The sequence below is a fragment of the Hemicordylus capensis genome, chromosome 2, assembly GCF_027244095.1.
Source record: "Hemicordylus capensis ecotype Gifberg chromosome 2, rHemCap1.1.pri, whole genome shotgun sequence".
Taxonomy (NCBI): Eukaryota; Metazoa; Chordata; class Lepidosauria; order Squamata; family Cordylidae; genus Hemicordylus; species Hemicordylus capensis.
In genome coordinates this window covers 338,066,823-338,089,334 of record NC_069658.1, presented here as the reverse complement: position 1 = coordinate 338,089,334, position 22,512 = coordinate 338,066,823, and the positions used below count along the sequence as shown (strand labels likewise).

The following is a 22,512-nucleotide window of genomic DNA, read 5'->3' as shown; positions in this document are numbered from 1 at the left end:
ACGTCCAACGTCCATTTCCACAATTTGTCCCATTGCTGTTTAGAAGAGATACTCTTGTCTTTTTGCACATAACCATACAAACTTTTCCAGAAGAGATTTGTTGTCTCATCTGCGTGAACCTCTTGGTCGCATCTTCCCTCCCTATTCCTTTGCACGAGCATTGCATAAATGACATACAGGTTTACTAACTTGATTACAAGAAGGGGAACATTCCAATTCCCTAGTATGAGTGCACCCGTTCCGTCCCGTTTCCTTGAAGGTTTCTTTCTGGGACCTCGAAAAGAGGTTCTATCGCTCAAACCCGAGGTTAGTTCTTCCCAAGTCTGTTTTTCCAAATCAGGCCACTCTAACAGCTTACTTACTCCTTGCCACACTCTTTTGGCTACCACACACTCTTTTAAGAAATGTGAGTGGGTTTCCCTGAATGTTTTGCCTAGCTCACTAGCTTTCTGTTTGCAGGTGATTTTAGGGCACTCTTGCTGGTCCTCTGGGAGCCATGGCTTAGCCGCATTAAGTGGTAGTACTTGATGGTATAAGCGCCACCTTGTTTCCCATAAATGGAAAGGGACTTTTTTCTCTTTAAAGAGAGCGATAGGGTGATCGGATTGCAACAAGTACTGTGAAGTGCGGTGTTTGTAGCGTTTACGTTCTAAATCAGGTTTTAAGAAACCCACTTCTAGAATCTCTCCATAAATTGTTTTCCTTAGCTGCTTAACTGAGGAGGATCCTTTAAATCAGGGTTTCTCAACGTGTGGGTCCCCAGATGTTATTGGACTTCAACTCCCATAATCCCCAGCCCCAGTGGCCTTTGGTTGGGAATTATGGGAGTTGAAGTCCAATTACATCTGGGGACCCACATGTTGAGAAACCCTGCTTTAAATAGATCCGGTTCAACCTTCCATTTTTAAAGTGTGAATAACAAATCTCTCAAGTAGTCCGGGTGTTCTCTTTTTAATACTTGTGTGATATTACCATTGAAAGATCCTTTCCCCCACCATGCTATGCCCCATGCTGACTTGTGCCAATGCAGAGCGAAAAGCGAGACCCAGGTTTTTTGCAGGAGGTTGGACATATTATGGACATTCACGAAAATCCAGATAGGGCTGAGAGAGATTCCTGCCTGCAACCTTGGAGAAGCCGCTGCCAGTCTGTGCAGACAATACTGAGCTAGATAGACCAATGGTCTGACTCAGTATATGGCAGCTTCCTATGTAACTGCAACTACAAGTGATGACGTACTTTTTACATTCTATCACACAAGACCTATAAGGTGATAAATATCACAGGAGTGGAATTTAGAGGCCTGGTCTCCTGAAAGCAGAATGGGGCACAGGAACAGAAGTACACAGAAGATGGCAAAACAAAGATTAACTCGCCTGGGTCAGTTTTTCTGGCTTTGTAGAGACCTGCAGTTGTGAAAACAGATCCAATACTTCTTTTGTGAAGTCTTCCTCTTCTGAAAACAAGGGAGAGATGAGGAATGCTTTGCACCATTTTACATAGAAGAGCTATTTAGCTGTGTTTGATTCCTAGGACAGTTTACCCATCTGCCTTCCAGAGGCTATGGCTACTCTGTGGCCAAGAGAATGGGTCTATGCATGGGGATGCCTGTAGTGCCATGGGGCACCGATAGCAGCAGTGCTGCGAATGCCACTGTGGTGCAGCAAGGATGAAGGCCTTTGCAATGCAATGCTAATACCACCTTGGAGTAAATAAGGCCTTATTCAAAGCCTTTAATGGCCTTTTCTTTGCTAGGCAAAAAGGCAAAATTGTACTAGCAGGGACTATACAGTACAGGCAAGCCTTCACCCCACCTCAATGGTAGTAGCAGCTGAAAAACTACAACTGAGAATCTGTCTCCATTATATCAGGGGGTGGGCTGGAGGTGAAGGTCCATCAAACAGAAGGGCAGTTTTCCAGTAGTAAGAATATCTGCACTTTCTATCAGAAAATAATACATGGTATTTTAAATATATTAAATATTTCATATTAAAAATATGCTTCAGCTCACATTCGGCTCTAAATTAAATAATTTAATAAAGATAATAAAGGCCATGTATTATTATCTAAATAATAAATGTTATCTTAGTTTTTGACTAACATTCAGTGAACAGTTCATATCAGTAAGTGTTACATGCGTGACATTTGTTCATATGCAGATCTGTATTTATATACTAAACTCAGGGGCTGAGATTCAAAAAGCTATTTTATGTGAACCCAAGGATCTAGTTGGGTTTTTACTTTTGGGGGAGGGGGGGTTACGATTGCAAGCTCCCCATGCTCATTCACCAGGGATCAAGAAATGCTGGTTAAGTTCACCAGCCAAAGTATTTTACTTATCAGATGGTTTCTTGAGCTGTGTTGATACATTACCTGTTAGGGTCGTCTCCTCCGCCTCACCCTGCCACTCGTCAGGCATTTTTCACGTGTCATGAACAAATAGACTAGTGGATTGTCTGAGTCCTGTCAATCACAGACTGCTTTTGCATATTCTCTTGCTTTCAAAAGCAGTTTTCCATGTGGTGTAGGGACTGCTGCTTGAACAATACATGTCCAAATTCTCTTTGGGTGTATGGAGCTAACTGCATAGTTCTTTAGATCCATTCCTCAGCACCTACTGCATATTTGGTAACATGGAAGTGGCCAACCAGCGTATTAATTAAAAATAATACCGAAGTGACTGTTCCAACACAGGGTTATAATGAACAGTTTTCCCTTTTACAATTTCAGATTTCCATCATGAGGAAGGAAATGCCTTTGTTTTCTATAATGTAGTTTCTTGCCAAACAGAATCCAGTAACAGTAGAAAAGATGCTCTCCAGAAGCATCTGCCTGTATAGTGACTTCGAGTATTTAAAAAGTTTTAAAAGCCAACTATTTGTCCATTATACAAGCAGTTCCATATGCACACGCCACAGAAAGAGCTGCTAGATGTTCATAAATATCTAGACCAGTTCAAGGAAGGCTAGAAGCCAAGTTCAGTATAAGGAAAAACCCTTGCTAGACCATTTGGATAAACAAAGATTTTTTTTAAAACCCACTAAACTCTGAGGCAGGTCTCACAATCAGTGAGACCCGCTTTTGCGGGGAGAGCGGGCTAAGCCCGCTCTCCCTGCACACCATCCCAGCAGGAGCCCTGGGCAGCCAGATTGGCCACCCACACAATTGCCGGCTCCGTGACAGAGCCGGTGGGGACTGGGGAGCTCGGGGGCCACACAGCCCCCGGAAGCTCCAGTATGCCCTGCACGAGTGCGCAGGGCATACTGGGGAGACCCCCGGAGCTGGGAGGCGGCTTTTTGCCTCCCCTCCGGGGGTCTCCTCGTGAGTAGCCATGGTGCAGAGCCAAGGCTACTCACGATCAGAAAGCCCGGATTTGCGGAGTGCTTGCTCTGCAAACCTGGGCTAAGGGGAGGGCTTAAAAAGTGAGCTAGCCGCTTGTAAGCCACCGGGCTCCCCTGCGAGTCCGGTGGTTTACGCAATCAGCCAAAATCGGGCTAGGCTCTCCTAGCCTGCTTTTGGCTGATCGTGAGAATAGCCCCATTGTATGTTTGATGCAAGGAAAGCTCTGGCAGCAGGGTGCTCTCTCCTGAGCAGGCCCTTTACAATAGGGACCAGAAGGTGGCAGCCAGTAAGCTGCCTCCAACATGTGTGGAAGGAAGGAGCTGGGGTCAATGCTCCTTTCCCTCCCTCCATGGCGCTATTGATGTTGCTGTCTTAAATTAGGCATAATTTAGCCATTGCACTTAAGAGAAGTTTTTTGGTGGGGGGACACCACTACCACCAGTCATTGCTGAGCAATTACACACTTGTTCCCCATTCTCCCAACCCCTTGCTGGCTCAATCCTTGCTAGTTCAAGCAGCGAGAGAACAACCGAAAAGTGATGCAACTTCTGCTGCCCTAATTCAGAATGGAAATGACGGCAGGGCACACAAAGGGAAAGAAAGCATTACTCCCAAGCCCTCCACTCTACAAGTAATTTTTATTGTGATGGCACTGCTTAATACAGGTGGAAGGGGCAAGGTGAGGAAACAGTGTGCAAGCTGTTAATTGTATAATCAGAGAGAGTGTGGCAAATATTATAAATGCTTCTTTGAGGGAGGGCAGGATGCCTCCTTGTCCTGAGGAGGCTATTGTTAGAGCTTATTTGAAGAAACCTGCATTGGATCCCTTGGAATTGGCTAGTTACAGACCTGTTTCTAATCTTCCATGGTTGGGCAAGGTGATTGAGCGGGTAGCGGCCTCTCAGTTCCAGGCACTTTTGAATGATACAGATTATCTAGACCAATTTCAAACTGGCTTTTGGGCAGACTATGGGGTTGAGACTGCCTTGGTTGGCCTGCTGGATGATCTCCAATTGGCTATCGACAGAGCGAATGTGACTCTGCTGATCCTTTTTGATCTCTTCGTGGCCTTCAATGCCAGAACCATGGTATCCTTCTGGGTTGCCTGAAGGAGGTGGGACTGGGTGGCACTGTTTTACAGTGGTTCTATTGCTAGCTCTCTGGCAGATTCCAAATGACGTCACTTGAAGACTGTTGCTCTGCAAAGTGAGAACTTTAAGTATTGAGTTCCACAAGGATACATACTGTCTCCAGTGCTCTTTAACATTAACATGAAACCGCTGGGAGAGATCGAGGGATTTAGTGCCAGGTTTTATCAATATGCTGATGACACCTAGATCTATTTCTCCTTATCAGCATCATCAGGAAATGGCAAAACCTCCCTAAATGCCTGCTTGGAGGCAGTAATGGGTTGGATGAGGGATAATAAACTGAAGCTGAATCCAAGTAAGATGGAGGTACTGACTGTGGAGGGTCAGGACTCAAGAGATGGTTTAGATCTGTCAGTTCTGGATGGGGTTACACTCCCCCTGAAAGATCAGGTATGTAACTTGGGAGTGTTCCTGGATTCAAAACTCTCTGGTTTCTCAGGTTGAGGCAGTGGCCAGGAGCACTTTTTATCAGCTTCAGCTGATATGCCCACTATACCCATTTCTCAAGGTAAATGACCTTAAAACAGTAGTACATATGCTGGTAAGCTCTAGGCTTGACTACTGCAATGCACTCTACGTGAGGCTGCCTTTATAGATAGTCTGGAAGCTATAATTGGTACAGAATGTGGCAGCCAGACTGTTCTCTGAGCCCACTCTATGAGCCCATTCTCACAACCAGGAAAAAGAGAGTAGGAGGTAGTATAGTCAGGGATTCATATTCACATGAACCCACAGGAATCCCTCCAATCCAGCTTGCTCAAATCTAGATAATCCAGATCCTCTATCATGCTCTTAATCCAGGTAGGACAAAAAGTGAGCGCTCCTACCACAATGTCTGGGTGTGTTTGCCTTTGGTAGCAGCTTTCCGGAAGCAGAAGCAATGTTTGTAATAGAGTACTGTGGCTACAGGGGTGGCATCTGAACATCTGCTCTGCAAAGCACACTATGATCCTTTATTTGCAATGCTTCAGTAGGACTGGTCCCACCTCCTGCCTCTTGTGGCCAATCAGGGGACAACTGATGATGTAATGAGGATTCCCAGGCTCCTGGTAGTGCAACACATGGTGGGATAACTAGGACCCAGCTCCCAATTAAAAAAATGGAGACCACAGCTGCCATGTTTGTCTGAGTGCTGGACTTATAGACCCAAATGGAGGTTCTGCTCATCTGTGGAGACCGGGGTAGGAGCTTTTTATGCATACCCCCCCACACACTTACCCCCCATATGATTGTGTGGAAAGGCTCTATAACTAATAGTATTGTAAAAAGTAACCAATGTATCATCTCTTTTGCTTCATGTATCTCCTGTGCTCCAACATAAGATCTATCCAGGCTAATTTCCTCCTTCTGAAGGACTTGAATTGTAAGGGCCATTTTCCCTTCTACAACAGGAGCACTGGATGAAATTCCTCCATGGAACCAACCAATGTGATTCCTGCACAGGGCAACTAGGCTCCTCTGCAGGAGTTGCACAGGATTCCTGTGGTCCCCACATTCCCACAGATTAAGTCCAACACCATGCATTTAAAGTTTAGCAATTACAGATTCAGAGGAACTCTCTGCTAGTGACTAAGGCAACAGAACATAGTTCAAAACAAGAGAACTAGACAGTCAAGGGATCAAGTGTGGTATAGTAGCTAGAGTGTTGGGTATGAGTCAGAGAGACCTGCTTTCAAATCCCTGTTTAGTTATGCAGTCCACTGGTGGCTTTGCACTAGCCATTCTCTCTTAATCCTAACCTACCTCAAAGGGTTGCTCTGAGGAAATAAAACTGGGATAACTCCATCTATGCTACCCTGAACTCCTTGATGAAAGGATCAGATACAACTATAATAAGGGAAAATAAGAATAGCAATAACTATTAATAAGGATTTTGACTGAATGCATAATCTTGCCAAGAGCATCCATAAAACATAGCCTACTAAAGGTGGAAGTGCATCAAGTACTCACTCAATTAATGTCATGTCATTCCTCTAAGGATTTCAGAGAACTGGCCACTGTCAGAAAGAGAATAATGGCCAAATAGATCACTAATCTGACTCACTAGCTTGCTCTTATGAGCAATATCTATCCCTCATGTGTTACTGTGGCAACCTCACTAACCACAGAGCAAATTAACATTCAATTACGTTAAAAGCCTGCATTTACCCTTTCAAGCTGGTTCTCATAATTACCCTTTTTTTCTTCCTCTTCATCATCATAAAATTCAGTCAATGAAAATGCTTCTTTGAGCTGTTCCAGTTCTGCCTTTAAAGTTTCAAACTCATCTCCAGAAAGCGCACTTATAACTGACTTTACCTAGTGGAGGGAAAGAAAGCCACAAAAAGAACTGTAAACCCACAGGCAGAAATGCTTTATACTGAGCATGAAAAGGTTGGTAACAGAAAAAATGAGAGGCCAATGAGTGAAATCAATTCTCTTTTTGAGAAAGGGAGCACTGAGTTTGCATGCACTCTCTTCCCCAGTGTGGGAATCAGAGTATCAAACCTGCTCCATTTCCATAGATCTTTCCTATCAATAGCCCAGTCAGTCACAGCAACAATGGTGGAGAAAGCTCTTACTTCACACACACACACACACACACACACACACACACAACACAAAGGGGAAAGAATCTGCAGCCTCCCAAAAGAATTGGGAGGTTGATTTTCCTTTTACTTGGTTTTCATTTACTGTGCATGATGCTTGCATGGAATCTATAAAGGACTTATCCCCCAGAGTTTATACAGATACCTAGCCTTATTCCTCCACAACGGTAAAAAGGAAATTGCTCAAGGCCATTACCTTTGATTCACTTTCTCTGGAGAGCATCTCTAAGGCTTCCAAATGAGAAAGACCCTGAAACTCATCAAAGAGTAGTCCGTAATGGGCTTTCTTCTCTGTAGTCATGGAAACCTCAGTAGCTGTCCGCTGCTCCTCTTTCTCCTTTGCTTCTCGTAAGATCTACAAACAGAAAAATCAAGGCATTAAAACTACTGCTTAAAAAACAGGAGACACAAAGAAAAGATTCATGCCTGGAATATTTTCTGTCCTACTATCAGAAATTGTAAGGACTGATCATTTGTCATTTAACATAACCAGGGGGAAACCACCCTCAGCTCATGTGTGGGAGCTTGAAGGGAACCAGTACCTGAGAAAGTGTGGCGTTTCTGCTCATCAGGCCTTTAGTTTTCTTAAATCCAGGGTCACCTTCAGCTATCACATCCATGGTCTTCTTGCCAATGAATTCTAATGCATCCAAACCTCCGCTAATAACTGTCTTCCCCTAGAAAACACATCTGCACATTTTAAGGAAAGGCAAGTACAACTCAAAATTAACCTTGAAAAAGAATGCCTAAATTTGTGTCAGAAATAACACACATATTGGAAGTTATGGCGGACAAACATCTGAAGGACAGGATGGCCTTTCCTCACTATTGCTATGAAATAATTGTCTCAGTGCAATTTCCAGGTATCCTGCCCCCTCTCCACTTCAGCCACTCACACCACATCCCTCAACAATGGCTCTTCAGGCTGTAGGAAGAACAACTGCATGAATTCTATCTTCTGTGAGTACTGCTGTGGATGCTAGCCATTGTATTTTACTGTCTCTTTAAGTGTTTCATTGTGAGCCACTCTGAATACATTATTATGCAGAAAGGCTAATCTAAATGAAACCAACTGAAATTAAAAGCTTAATGCTAACTAAAAGAAAACAAGTTGTTCTAGTAAGAACTAATCAGCCTACTTTCCTTTCACTGCTTCTACAACTAGACTAAATTTGGTACAAATCAAGGTCCACAAGTTAGATCTTTTGCACCTCAAATGTTCATGTGTCTGCCATCTTGAATCAGGGTGGATGCCATCATTACAAACCGTTTTGGGTCGTATTAATCCAGGTGTTTCCAAGTTGGTAGGTGGGGACATACACATACACACAAAGAATGCTGGATGATCTCATAAGCCTACTGGAAAGTAGGCTAAAAAATGAAAAGTGAACATTAACATATTTCTTTCAGTCTCACTTACTGTGCTATGGACAGCTGCAGAGAGGGTAGAAAACATTCCAAATGCACCACTAATAGGTGAGGAATTCTCAGTGTCTCCTTTGCCATCATCACTTACAGATTCAGAATTTTGGCTTTCTGAAACAAAGGGATAAGTTAAGCAATACATTTTAAGTCCCCAACTGAGAAGTGCACATTGCACATTGATATTGGATAGCATGTGGGTACTTAAGAGAACATCTTCTTTGCCATGAGACCCACTACCAGTTGAGATCATCCGGAGAGGCTCGTCTGCAGTTCCCACCAACTGGTCTTGTAGCAACACAGGGACAAGACTTCTCTGTTGCTGCTCTGAGACTCTGGAATAGGATCCCTGCTGAAATAAGAGCCTCCTCATCTCTGACAACTTTTTAAAAGTACTTAAAGACTTATCTCTTCAACCAAGCTTTTTATTTGATTGTGGTTTTAAATTGTGTTAAGGTTTTTATTTTCTGTGTTTTAACTCGGATTACCCGCTCCCTTCTTAGGAGAGAAGAGCCGGTAGATGTTCAATCTGGCTGCTGTGATCAATTTGCTCAATTCTTTGATGATAAAGTCTTCAGCCTTCGGCTAGAGTTGGACTCTACTTCTGTAGGATCTGATCAGATAGAGGAGATTCCTCCCTGTGATGTTATATGGGACACCTTTGAGTTGGTTGAAGATATGGACACAATTCTCTCGGGTATGGGTGCGGCAACATGTTGCTTGGACCCTTGTCCCTCCTGGCTGGTTAGAACAGCCGGTGGGAATGTTAATTCTTGGCTACGGGAGTTGGTTAACTCTTCGCTACGTGAGGGTTTTGTACCAGGAACCCTTAAAGCGGGGATAGTTCGCCCTCACTTGAAGAAACCCTTCCCGGACCCTTAGGTCCTTGACAACTATAGGCCGATCTCCAACCTCCCTTTTGTAGCGAAGGTGTTACAGAGGGTTGTATGTGCCCAGCTTGAGAGGGTCTTGGAGGAAACTGGTTATCTTAATTCTTAACTGTCGGGTTTCAGGCCTCGGCATAGCACAGAGACAGCATTGCTCGCTCTGGTAGATGACCGTCTTCGGGACCCTGATGAGGGTAGTATACCTCTCTTGATCCTTTTAGATCTCTCAGCGGCTTTTGACACTATCGATCATGCTATCCTCCTTGACCACCTGCGTGGGTTGGGTATCGTGGGCACTGTCTTACAGTGGTTCCGTTCTTACCTTAGCAGGCATGTCCAGTCGGTATGCATTGAGTACAGATGCTCTGACCCATGGCCACTCCTTTATGGAGTTCCCCAGGGTTCAGTTCTTGCCCCTGTCCTCTTTAACATCTATATGGAGCCGCTGGGTCAGGTCATTTCCCAGTTTGGGGTGAGATTTCATCAATACGCTGATGATGCTCAGCTGTATATTGCCATCCCAGACCATTCTGGGGATGCTGTTTCTGTGCTTTCTCGATGCCTGGAAGCTGTTAAGGTCTGGCTGAATCAAAATAAGCTCAGACTGAATCCCACTAAGACTGAATCCCACTACTTTTACTCAGCCCTCGTACTGGCCAACAGCTGGATGTGAACCTTGTTTTAGATGGGGTGGCGCTGCCCCCGAAGGAGCTTGTACGTGATTTGGAGGGTCCTTTTGGGCTCGCACCTCCTGCTTGAACAGCAGGTGGAGGCTGCAGCCAAAAGTGCCTTTGCCCAGCTCCATCTGATTCATCAATTATGCCCTTACCTTGATAGGCAAGCATTAATGACAGTGACCCATGCCCTTGTTATCTCCCGCCAAGATTATTGTAATGCCTTCTGTCTAGGGTTACCTTTGAGGACGATCGGAAAGCTACAATGGGTCCAGAATGCAGCGGCTTGTTTACTTATGGGTGCCAGAAAATATGACAGGGTAACACCTCTCCTGCAGTCATTGCACTTGTTGCCTATTCGCTACCGAGTTCAATTTAAGGTACTGGTTTTGACCTTCAAAGCCTTGGGGGGCTTGCCGCCTGTCTACCTACAGACCCACCTCTCCCATCCAGTTACATCCTGTCCGGTCAGATCTGCTCAGATGGCCCTTTTGTCGGTCCCCGATTTCTGAGACGTTCGGGGTGCTAGGACCCGTGAAAGGGCCTTCTCGGTTCCTGCCCCACTTCTCCGGAATTCCCTTCCCCTGCAGATTCATTTAGCTCCTTCCTTGTTGATTTTTAAATCTCTATTGAAGACTTTTCTTTTTCTCCAGGCTTTTACCCTGTAGTTTACCTATTTGGTTTTTTTTCCCCCTTGTTTGTTAGTTACTTTAGTTTTAGTTAGAGTGTAATTTTAATGCTGTCTTTTTTTTTTAACATTTATATCCCGCTCTTCCTCCAAGGAGCCCAGAGCGGTGTACTACATACTTGAGTTTCTCCTCACAACAACCCTGTGAAGTAGGTTAGGCTGAGAGAGAAGTGACTGGCCCAGAGTCACCCAGCAAGTCTCATGGCTGAATGGGGATTTGAACTTGGGTCTCCCCGGTCCTAGTCCAGCACTCTAACCACTACACCACGCTGGATCTGCATGCTGGTTTTGCATGCTTTTGTACACCACCCAGAGTCTTCGGAGTGGGCAGTATATCAAATGTTTCTAATAAATAAATAAATAAATAAATAAATAAATAAATAAATAAATAAATAAAACTTGTTTTATATTGTTGTAAACCAACCAGAGACTAAAGTTTGGGGTGGTAAACAAATTTAATTAATAATAATAATAAATGGTTCAGAATGGGCAATTTAGATTTTAAAAAATAAGGTGTGAAGGAAAAGTCTCTAGAGCAGACATCTTGCTCTGTTGTGGGGAAAAAAGTTTCCATTAACTCCGATACTCCTATGAATGAATCCATGAAAGCTCCAAAAACCTGAATTGTATTTTGTGATATCATGAGATGAAGATATATCAGTAAAGAAACAGTTAATCTTTGCTTCATTTCTATTATCTGAATGAAGTCTATTGAATAAAATCAACCAGGCTTTAATTATAATATCTAATGCCTCTGTTTCTATGGCCAGCTGTGCATTTTATCTTCCTCAAGGAAGGTATGTACTGTTGTGTCATCTTTTGCCTGAAATACCACATGAATTGATCCTTTCCATCATTACCAACCTTTGCATCATATAAGTGTATACAGAGCTTGCTCTAGAGATACTTGACTGCAAAAAAACATTGGATCAAGTCCAAAGAGCTACTTTAGGCTCACCCAAGAGCTTTTGCATGGCCAGTGGGATTTGTGTTAACTTTTTTAAACAGCAGACCCACACACAAACTACTTTCCGAAGTCCCTACATGTTCAATAGCACTTTGCATGGAGAGCTGCTGCTTGAAGTAAGTCCAAGCCCCTTTGGCTACATGGAACAAATAATGGATTTCCCTGGATCCCAGCTAATGTACGTGACTAATACCATATGCAATAATCTGACAGAAATATGCATTCCCATGTGGATCAAGGTCAATACTATTTGCAGTATAAAACAGAGGCAGAACACTGGTTGCCTTTTTGCCCATGTACAGAGGCATTAGAAAATAAGAACAGCCCTGTTGGATCAGACCCAGGAGCTATCTAGTCCAGCATCCTGTTTCACACAGTGACCCACCAGATGCCTCTGGAAAGCCCACAGGCAAGAGCTGAGGGCACGCCCTCTCTCTCGCTGCTGCCCGCCTGCAATTGGTATTGAGAGGCATCGTGCCTCTGAGGCTGGAGGTGGCCTATTGCCACCACACTAGTAGCCATTGATAGACCTGTCCTCCATGAATTCGTCTAAGCCCCTTTGAAAGCCATCCAAGCTAGTGGCCATCACCACATCCCAAAATAGAGAATTCCATCGATTAATTATGCGCTGTGTGAAAAAGAACTTCCTTTTGTTGGTCCTAAATTTCTCAGCCTTCAGTTTCATGAGATGACCCCTAGTTCTAGTGTTGTGAAAGAAGGAGAAAAATTTCTCTCTGTCCACTCTCTCAACTCCATGCATAATTTTATACACCTAGATCATGTCCCCTCATAGTCGCCTCTTCTCCAAACTAAAAGTCCCAGATGCTTAGCCTTGCTTTGTACGGAAGGTGCTTCAGGCCACTGATCATCTTCGTTGCTCTCTTCTGCACCTTTTCCAGTTCTACAATTTATTTATTTGTTTGTTTATTAAAAGATTTAATATACCACCCAATCCACACGACTCAGGATTATACAAACAAGAATAGCATCCGAGGGCAAATGCCTGGCGAAAAAGAAATGTCTTCAATAAGGTTTTAAAGGCTGAAAGGGAGGAGGCAGAATGAATCCGGGGGGGAGGGGGAGAGAGAATTCCAAAGAAAAGGGGCAGCAACAGAGAAAGCCCTTCCACGGGCCCTAGTACTATGGACCTCTCTGAGACCAGGGACAGAAAGAAGGGCAACCTGAGATTTCACAGGACGGGACAGGAGAGGTGGTCCTGCAGGTAAGCAGGTGCTACGCCATGAAGGGTTTTAAAGGTGAGAACCAGTATTTTGAGTTGGACCCGGAAGCAAATAGGTAACCAGTGCAGTGACCACAAGAGAGGTGTCACATTATCATATCTCCTAGCGCCCATAAGCAGGCGGGTCGCCGCATTCTGGACCAACAGAAGCTTCCAGGTTGCCTTCAAAGGCAACCCCAGGTAGAGCACATTACAGTAATCCAAACGAGAGATGACGGGGGCATGAGTTACCGTTGCCAGGGCCTGCCAGTCAAGATAGTAGGGATGTGCACGAAGATCGTCGCTGCGTTTCAGCGTTTCATTGCCGACGGGGGCTAGCGCTTTAAGCGCGGGGGAGGGTGTACTCACCTCTCCCGCCGTATTTCCCCCGCCGGCACGCTGTCATTTTGAAACCCCTCGGGGCGGCAGCATTCCTTCCTGCCGCCCCGTTTGCCCCGTCGGCTGGAAGTCGCGAGCGCGCGTGCGCCCGCCGTACGTGCGTGCCCTTCTGCCATGTGCGTGTGCACACACGACGGGCGCACGCGCGCTCGCGACTTCCGGCCACTTCCGGCTGACGGGGCAAACGGGGCGGCAGGGAAGAACGCTGCCGCCCCGAGGGGCTTCAAAATGACAGCACGCCGGCGGGGGAAATGCGGCGGGAGGGGTGAGTACACCCTCCCCCGCGCTTAAAGCGCTAGCCCCCGTCGGCAATGAAACGCCGAAACGCCCCCAGTGCCGAAACGTTCCGGAGGCCTTCATAATGGCCTCCGAAACATTTCGGGCACATCCCTACAAGATAGGGCTGCAACTGGTGGACCAGCCAAGCAGGAGCTGCGAGTCCAAGAGGACCTCCAAGATGCGGACCACCTCCTTCAGGGGCAGCGCAACCCCGTCCAGGGAGAGACTCAGACTCCGCAACTGGCAAGATTGAGGAGTAAGCAAAAGCAACTCAGTCTTGGAGGGATTAAGACTGAACTTGTTTTTGCAGTGATTTCCCATATACAGTGAGATCTGGTGCAGGTTTGCATGCATGAAAGAGTCAAAGAGCTCAATAATAGTAGCAATGCGGCTTGAACTTGACATTCCTTTTGGGGAGCTATATATATAAATCGCAGAGAAAAGCAAGAGGAGACAGTAGCAACACTTCTGAAGTGTCTCACAGCTTGTAAGTAAAGCAATGATCGGAGGGAAGCCAACTTCTCTGGCAATATACGACCAGCTCCCCAGAGTATGAAGTAACAGCATTAAAATAACACCATCCATCACAACAGTACAGGTGGAAAGCCGGAAATAAGTTTTTATTTTTAATAAAAACTGACCTTCTGTAAAATCTTTGGCCTCAGTAGATAATTCATTAGGGCTAGGGATCCCAAGGGATGTCTCTGCTTTTTCAATAACATTTGAGATTCCATGACCTAAAGAAGGCAGAGAGATTACTTTTAGTCTTAAGGGAAAGTGAATTTGTTCACCAAGCAAGCAGAAAGCATAGTCTGAAAGATGAACTGCTCAATACAGCAGGCTGCATTTTAAAAAGTGTGAATAAACCTATCAATTCATGTCCACTTAGCTTAATACTAATTTAGAAAAAAGGTATCTTTCCCCTCAGTATGAATAACATTTTGTTAACAGCTTGTCATATCTCTACTCATGTGTTTCTGCTAGATTTGTTTCCAGTTTTGATCTTACAGATTTCTTTCTTTCTTTTTTTGCTAAACTCTAAAAGCAAAAAATCCAGTGCTGAGCAATAAAATCCACATTTATTTTACTGGTTGCAAGATGCACTACATAGTAAAGTTTTAGCCACCCTTACCTACTGTTGCCACTGTAGCAGAAGCAGTAGAGAGCAAAGATTTTCCCCAGTTCCCCCAGTACCCCCATCCTGTATGTGACTCCTCAATGGAACTGGACACCTTAAAGAGAAAAACAATCATATTTACTGTTCACCAAACAGAAAATAATACAAAAGGGTGTATACCATCCTTAAACTGAATCAGAATTTGCAACCATCAATTACCTGCTGTGGTGTTTTTAATGAGTTTTTTGTGGACAAAATCTCTTGTATTCAGGCTAACAGACTGAATTACTGCACTGTCTGAATTCATTTAGCATTCTTAACCAAAATAATATATTAGAAATCAAGATAAAAGTTGAACTCAAATTTATCAGTTGAAAAATGTATCTTATTTATGGTGGTTTACAACAACATAAAACAAGTTAAAACATATAAAATAAAAACACTGAAATAATTTAAAATCACAGTCAAATTTAAAAAAGCTTGGGTGAAAAGAGAAGTCTTTGGGTACTTTTGAAAAGTTGTCAGAGATGGGGAGGCTCTTATTTCAGCAGGGAGCGCATTCTAGTGTCTTGGGGCCTGTCCCTGTGTGGCCACCTGATGAGCCAGTGGTAACTGTAGACTAACCTCTCCAAAAGATCTCAACGGGTGATGGGGCTCATGGCAAAGAAGATGTTCTCTTAAACAGGTTTTTACTAAGCTATTAATAGTGGAGGTACTGGAAATTTCCAGCATGAAGCAATATATATTTTTGAAGTTTATTAATAAACTGGTAACCAATTCAAAAAAATTATCTGTGACAGTATTATTTAAATATCACAAAGGTAATTAGGATAACTATTTTTGAATCAAATGGAATTTTGTAATCTGTCATTTGTTCAGTTATCATTGAAATCTGATTGCAGAACACCTTTAAATGATACATCCAAAATATATGAAAAGTGATCAATCTAATCATGATAAATTTAATCATAACAACAGGGAGAAGATCAAATTAAAAAGATGAAAACCACGCTCAAGCCCAGACAAGGCAGGATTTCACAGCTACTGGAAAGCATTCACTCTCAGACTTTTGAGTCTCAACAAGGAAAACAGAGTGCTATCACCGTTGGTCAGCCATTCTCTACACCAACTTGCTGTTTGGATTTTTACCATATTTCCGCTAGAAGCTAGCTTTCAAAATGACATACATCAGCTAAAAGTATAAAATAGCAATGCACTTGCCACAGAGACTGAGCAGTCAAGAGAGTGCTCTTTGCTGATTTTAAATGTCATAATGATGGGCAGGGAGGGAGCAAGAAAGGTAGGTCAAATAGTATTTTACAGTGCAGCAACATCTAGGCCACATAAGTAAGGAAGTAATGCAGAATTCAAGCTATTCATTTGTGCTAGGAGAATCAGCACCACAACACCGGTGTAATGTGCTCTCAGCATCCTTCTTTCTACAAAGAGTAGGCTGCAGTGTTTGGCACCAGGTGGTATTCCCAGGGCTACCATTAAAGCCACTCCACTTAGAACATATTATACTACATATAGCAGACAGGCTGGCACTTCTCTGCTCTCTCTCAAAGTACATAAGTCAACATTCACTCGAAATAATGTGGGCCATCATGCAGCTGTTCCTGTTCACTGATCTTGAGTCTTAACTGCTCTCCCAGGTTTAGAGACAAAGCCCACCCCATCTACCTAGATTCAGCTGCTGCTTCAAACATGAGTGTGTCGACCACAGTGGGCAGACTTTCAATCTGCAGGCTCTACTTATTCCACACATACCCCACACCGCCACTAGACTAGGCTCCCAAGTTCTAACAATTGGAGCCAGGTGCAAAATAGTGACATGTCAGTAGGTAGCCAATTACCTACTATATCCTACAAGCCATAGACTGGCATGGTCTGCTTATGCAAGCACAAATCTACATCTGAGTTACTACAGACCAGGGATTCCAGCACAAAAATGGCCAGCAGACTGTACAAAGACTCTGATGAAGGCAACCAATTAATTCGCACATTTTACAGGTGAGGAACACAGAGGCTAAAAGAGAAAGGCCCGCTATAGGGAAGAATTTTCAAGACACAAGAAGTTGCATCAGCAGTTTTAAGCATAAAGTCCCATTTTACACCTGAGAACCACTGAGATCCAAAAGGTCTCACACTGTTTTCTCCCAAGCATTTGTTTCAACAGTCTAATTTTTTGTGGGGAGAGGCAATATTTTTGCTGCTGCTACTGTTAAACAACTAGGAGTCAGAGATACTTGTGAATCTATTACAAAGCACCCAGCTGCAGACTCTGGTCTGCATTCTTGTATCACTAGAGACAGTTAAAAACATGCCAAGGTAACTGCATATAGCAGTGCAAACAGGTTGGAGGTCCTACCCCCGACCTGTCAATCACTGTTGCTCTCCACCACTCATGCTTAGACCAGGGTTTGTCTGAACAGGGAAGCACCCTATCCATGATGGTGGGCACTTTTGTGATTATGAGGCCAGATCACCTCCACTGCACAATTACAGAAGTGCCCACCACCATGGACAGGGTGCTCTCATATTCAAACCACACTCTAAGCATGAGTGGCAGGGGAAAAAGGTGATTGACGGACTGGAGGAGGGACTTTCAACCGGTTTACTCCACATACACGATTACAGCAGTGCATTTTTAACTGTCTGAATGGGGCTGAGATTTATATCAGGTCTACACAAGGAGTGAGCAGAAAGGCCTGCCTGTAGAACATGGCTAAAATAAGATTTTTCTCTCGCCCCATCAGCAACCAAACATAAGCAGCACTGTCTAGGACCATTCTTTGCCCACCATTTCTCTGTAAAGCATCAGATATCCACAGAATAAAGAACCAGTAGCTTTCTTTTTTCTGCATGAGACAGCTGCCATCTGCAGCCATGTGATTCATAGTGATTTCTCTATGCTTACCATAGTGATTTCCCCTTTTTGTTTGCAGGGAGAAAGGTACAACTCTTCGGTCAAAAAAAAGTTGCAGGTTTGACTCTTGCAGGTCCAGCTTTACCAGCATCAGTGCCACATTGTATAATCTTATGTACAGAATAAATTAAAAATGCATATATCCACTTAACAGTTCCACAGTGGTACACCACACATCATATTCCAAGGGATTTTCTGCACCCCCAAAACAGGCTATGGAAGAACAAGTATTTAAAAGGTGACAAGTGCAAATAAAATTAGGATTCATGGGTTGTAGGCTTAGCACAAATACCTGTAGATTCTGTGCCAGTGGTTCTTGTGCAAGGGTAGGCTCAGGGGTTTTGGCTTCTGGTCTCTTTCGAGTCACAGCCACAGGTTCAGCTTTCGCCTCATCAGTCTCCACTTCCGCAGTCTTCTGATCTTTTTCATCAAGTTCACTTGCATCTTCTTTCATGAATTCATTATTCTTTTGGGACATGACAAGGGCATATCCTAGATTTATACAGAAGCACTGCTATAATTTATACAAGAAACTTAACAAGGCATACAGTCTTTATTTATCTTGTTTGTCCTTACAGCACTCTCATGAAATGGGTCACAGTGATCAGAAAGTTTTCCAGTGCCTTAAATTGCATGAGAACTAGATTAGATTGTCTGGATTATGTGTGCATTTTTGTTTTAACCTAATTTGCAAAGAACAGGTTGTGTGTGTGTGTACGGGTGCATATAAGATTTTATAAATGCTTCCTAGAACAGCCACCTGGAAAAAAAGAATTAGTTCAAACTTTGAAACTACCCAATTTGACTGGTACTGTATCCATTCATCATATTACCAATTCATTTTATGAAACAATGCATCTGTAGCCATTAAATGTTTTCCACAGAAAAATATAACAGTGGACAATGTTCTGCCCTACATCACTAGACCATTAAAGGTTTCTAGAACCATTAAATGCGGGGGGTGTAAGGTAGTGACAAGGCCACTCACAGTGCAATCTTATGCAAGTTAACCCAGAAATAAATTCCACACACTACAATAAATGGGGCTTACTCTCAGGCAAGCATGTATAGGATTGCAGCCTCAGTACAGCAGGATTTTAAAGCTTAAGCCAAAATTACATCTGTGTCTAAAATTCTAACCACTAAAACAAAATGTTCAAATTAGTACATTGAGTATTTCAAACAAAATGCTTACGCATTTTTGATATACCATATAGCCAAGGGGGAAAGTAGCTTTCCCCCCTTCTCCTACCTATATCTAAGTGATGAAATACGTACTTTGAACAACTAAGAGATAACATTAGCTTGGAACTTTAGACTAGGGGTGTGCACAGACTGGTGGAGGCAGTTCAGTCTGAATTTGGACTGACCCACGGGTCCCCGAACCAGTTTGGTCAAACTCACTGGCTAGGCCAGTCAGGTGGTTGAACCAGCTCAAACCAGTTTGAAGCAGTTAACGTTCTAACCTCTGGAACCAGCCTGGTTAGCAGTCAGACTGGTCCATGCACACCCCTACTTTAGACTTCCACAGAGTCCTCTGATTATTCAAATATCATCACAAAATGTACCACACAAGAAAGCAACATTCAGGAGAATAATAGTCCACAAAGGAGTGTGTGTATGTGTGTGTGTGTGTGTGTGTGTGTGTGCGCGCGCACATGCACACACACTCTCAAGTTCATATCATGCCATTCCAGTGCTGAAATGACTAATCTTTCATTAAAAAGTAGAAAAGTACCTTCCATAGAAGTACCTTCCATAGAAAAGTACCCACATTAATCTTTGTACAACTGGCATTTCCTTAACTTTTTATGGTGAATATACATTCTGTCAAACAAATTATTGTGCTAGAAAATGGAAGCCATGTATATAACATTACATTAGAATAACCAAGATGTGTCCCGTGGACAGAGAGGGACCCTGGACAATAGAGGAAGGATGAAGCAATGTATATAAAGCAAGGACAGCAGGGGCCTCCTCCAAAGCGTGATGAGAACACAGTAAGGACTGCAAAGTGCTTTGCAGTTACAAGTGAATATAAACAACACAGATCATATCATAATCACAAATGAGGTTTCCAATCAACAGTACAGGGATTGAGATGACCGTGGTGTGGGCCTGGGAGGGGAGAGCTTGAGACCACAGGAGGTTTTACAGGTCTCAGCCACAACCCTATTCTGCTCTTCAAACTGTCATTTTTATTTATATAGTGCTATAGATATGCATAATTCTTTCAGAGTATAAGGGGACATACAATTTGACACAAAGGAGGCAGCAGAGAAAGGGTGAGAGAAGAGGGTGCAGGAGTAAACAGAGAAAGACTATGGAATTATTTCAGTCATACTGTACTTCAGCCTAGTTACAGTGCAGTATAAGAATGAAGGGGGTTGTGCCAAAGGTTTCACAAAAAAGGTGGGTTTTGAGGAGAAATTTGAAGGAAGAAAGGAAGCATTATACAGGAATTTGAAATAAATAAAAGAAAGAGCATAATGTGGGGACGTCAAGGAAGGAAGAGAGGGAGCATCATACCTCATTCTGGAAGGTGTTCCAAATGTAAGGGGTAACAACAGAAAAAGTGGAGATTCATTTAAGGGACAGGATGCTTTCATGTGTCTGAGGGCGATGGAGCTGAAGAAGTGAAGGTCACAGATGTGATATAAGAGTGAAGAGGTGCAAGGGCAAGCCATGGATGACTTTGAAGGCAAGAACAAGAAGTATATGTCAGACCTGAGAGCAGACTGGAGCTGCTGAAGAGATGAAGGAGAGCTTTCTTGGTCACAGCAAGAGAGATTAATGATTTGGGCAGCAGGATGCTAGGCACAGGTGAGGGGACTAAGGTGAGAAAACAAAACCAGAAAGGAGGAGGTTGCAGTTACCAAGGCTAGAGAGGACCAGAGAACCAACTAGGCACATTTTTGCAAGAGAAAAAAGAGACATCATGACTTGGATACAGGCTGAATACAGGAGATAAAGGAGAGGAACAATTCAAAGATAAAGCAAAGGTTTCATGACTCCAAGGTGTGTGATTACACTGAAAAAAGAAAGAGTATGAGGAGGAGGATTTGGAAGGAAAAATTAGTAGTTCAGTCTTGGATATGCTGAGTTTGAGAAAAGGATGAATCATCTAAGTGGAAGTACCAGACAGGCAGCTGGAGATGTGCAACTGGACGGAAAGAGGAAGTTATCCGAGAAATAAATAGTGGAAAAGAATTTCAAGCAAGCAGTACACTCTGTATGGAGAAAAGAGCAATAATACTACACGCAACGTGGTTAACTCCCCCGCCCACCATATTTTTCTCCATTTCTAGGTTACTGCTAAACACCACCACCGTGAGAGAAGAGTGCTCTACGTTTACGGTAAAGTGACTAACATAATGACCTATGTAGAACAGGGCCTGTTCTCTGCACTGTGCCACTGACGCCCCAACACCAAGTAACAAAGAGCTGTCCTTCAAATACTGGAATAGATTAACTCGTGGTCCTACAGTAAGCACAGAGGGAGCGAGAAGTGATTAGGTCCAGCGTTATGTTAGTTACCTCTGGCGGCATAAACATCACACATTTTACACACTCCCAAGAACAGCTACCTTTTATTACGGTATAATAACGCTGTCCTTAGTCATTCGCCAAATCTGTTGTAGGCAACCTGGAACCGAGGTGTTTTTTACTTGGGCGAGCCGCGGCGGCGCCCCCCAGGTCCGGTCTGTCTTCCAGTTCACCACTCGCCGCCGCCAGCTCTGGCTTGCTCCTCCCCAACACGACGACAGCAGGCGTTCCCGTGCCTCCTCTCGCGCCGCCGTGACGCGACAGCGGCGGGGGAAGGGAACGCGACTCGCTCAGGCTCTGACCTCTCCTCGGCCGGCCGCCTGTATCTTGCTCCTCCCCTCCTCCTCCTCCCCGGCGCAGCGCGCACAGGAAGAAAAGACGGGAATCGGCCTGCCTGCGGTGACGCCAGGCGATGGGAGGCAGCAGCGACAAGGAATCGAATCTGCTCTTAGTCCGAATGTCTCGCGAGTGTGAGACTCCCCCAGCCACGTGCAGCAGAGCAGAGAGCCTTGCGGCCGGGAGGCAGATGAGGGCGTGCAAGCGGGTTCTTCGTGATGCCTGTGTTTTCTGCTTGTATTGGCTGTACAAAGCAAGTTCATCAGATAAAATCCTGGGGGCAGTAAACCTTCGGCCGGTTTGGCTTATTTTTGGTTGGTTGTGGGGGGCGCTACAAAAAGTTCTTCAAAAGGAGCAAGCTAGCTGAGGTGTTTGCTTCTGTAGTCTTTGTGCTTTGGGGAGGGTTCAAAGAGCAGTTTATCGAAGGGAGAACATATGGGATCTGGGATCTGTGTGTGTGTGTGTGTTTTTCCTTTTGCTAAAAGAAACCAAAAAGCATCTCGTCAAGGAACAAACGGGGGTCTGAGTCGGGAATATCTTTGCACCTTTTTATGGTTGCAAAAAGTATTTCTTCATGAAAGGGAACAAACTGGCAGCAGTGGAGCATAGGCAGGGCTTGGCAATAATCAAGGACTGGGTTTCTGAGTGGTGCCTGTCTTCTCCTTTCTCCTCCCCAATCTCCATTCCACACCCCCTTGAATCCCATGTGCAGCCTTGGCATGGTGGGATATGAGCTGTTCCAGGCTGTAGAATGTAGGCTCTTGTACTTGGCAGCCAGACTCCTGCTTCTGGGGCAACCTCGGAGGTGTCTGATAGCTGGGCTGCATTGGCTGTGTCTCTTCCCTCCTGGCATCTCGTGGCTGTCCCTACAATAGCCAGGCTGCATTGGCTAGGTGCCTATCTTTGGCCCAGCTGCACTGACTGGTTGTCTGCATCTCTGTACTCCCTGTCTCCACTTTGTGGGTATC

General features: G+C 44.2%; 1 protein-coding gene across 3 annotated transcripts in view; it reads right to left on the bottom strand.

Annotated features, from left to right (window-relative positions):
- Nucleotides 1–21,672, bottom strand: part of FAM114A2 (family with sequence similarity 114 member A2) — a 30,426-nt gene extending 8,754 nt beyond the window's left edge. Inside the window, exons 1-9 of one of the 3 annotated variants that reach the window (XR_008315211.1) lie at nucleotides 21,250–21,672; nucleotides 17,955–18,154; nucleotides 14,749–14,848; nucleotides 14,258–14,353; nucleotides 8,502–8,617; nucleotides 7,624–7,758; nucleotides 7,278–7,436; nucleotides 6,668–6,791; nucleotides 1,377–1,456 (exon numbers count right to left, since the gene is read on the bottom strand). Coding sequence is in view for 1 of the 3 variants with exons in the window: in XM_053290907.1 (XP_053146882.1) it covers nucleotides 1,377–1,456; nucleotides 6,668–6,791; nucleotides 7,278–7,436; nucleotides 7,624–7,758; nucleotides 8,502–8,617; nucleotides 14,258–14,353; nucleotides 14,749–14,848; nucleotides 17,955–18,140 (996 nt within the window). In the remaining 2 variants the exon portion in view is untranslated. The remainder of the gene's footprint in view (nucleotides 1–1,376; nucleotides 1,457–6,667; nucleotides 6,792–7,277; nucleotides 7,437–7,623; nucleotides 7,759–8,501; nucleotides 8,618–14,257; nucleotides 14,354–14,748; nucleotides 14,849–17,954; nucleotides 18,155–21,249) is intronic. The other 2 variants (XR_008315212.1, XM_053290907.1) reach the window with 2 other exon arrangements.
- Between the last annotated feature and the right edge of the window lie 840 nt (nucleotides 21,673–22,512).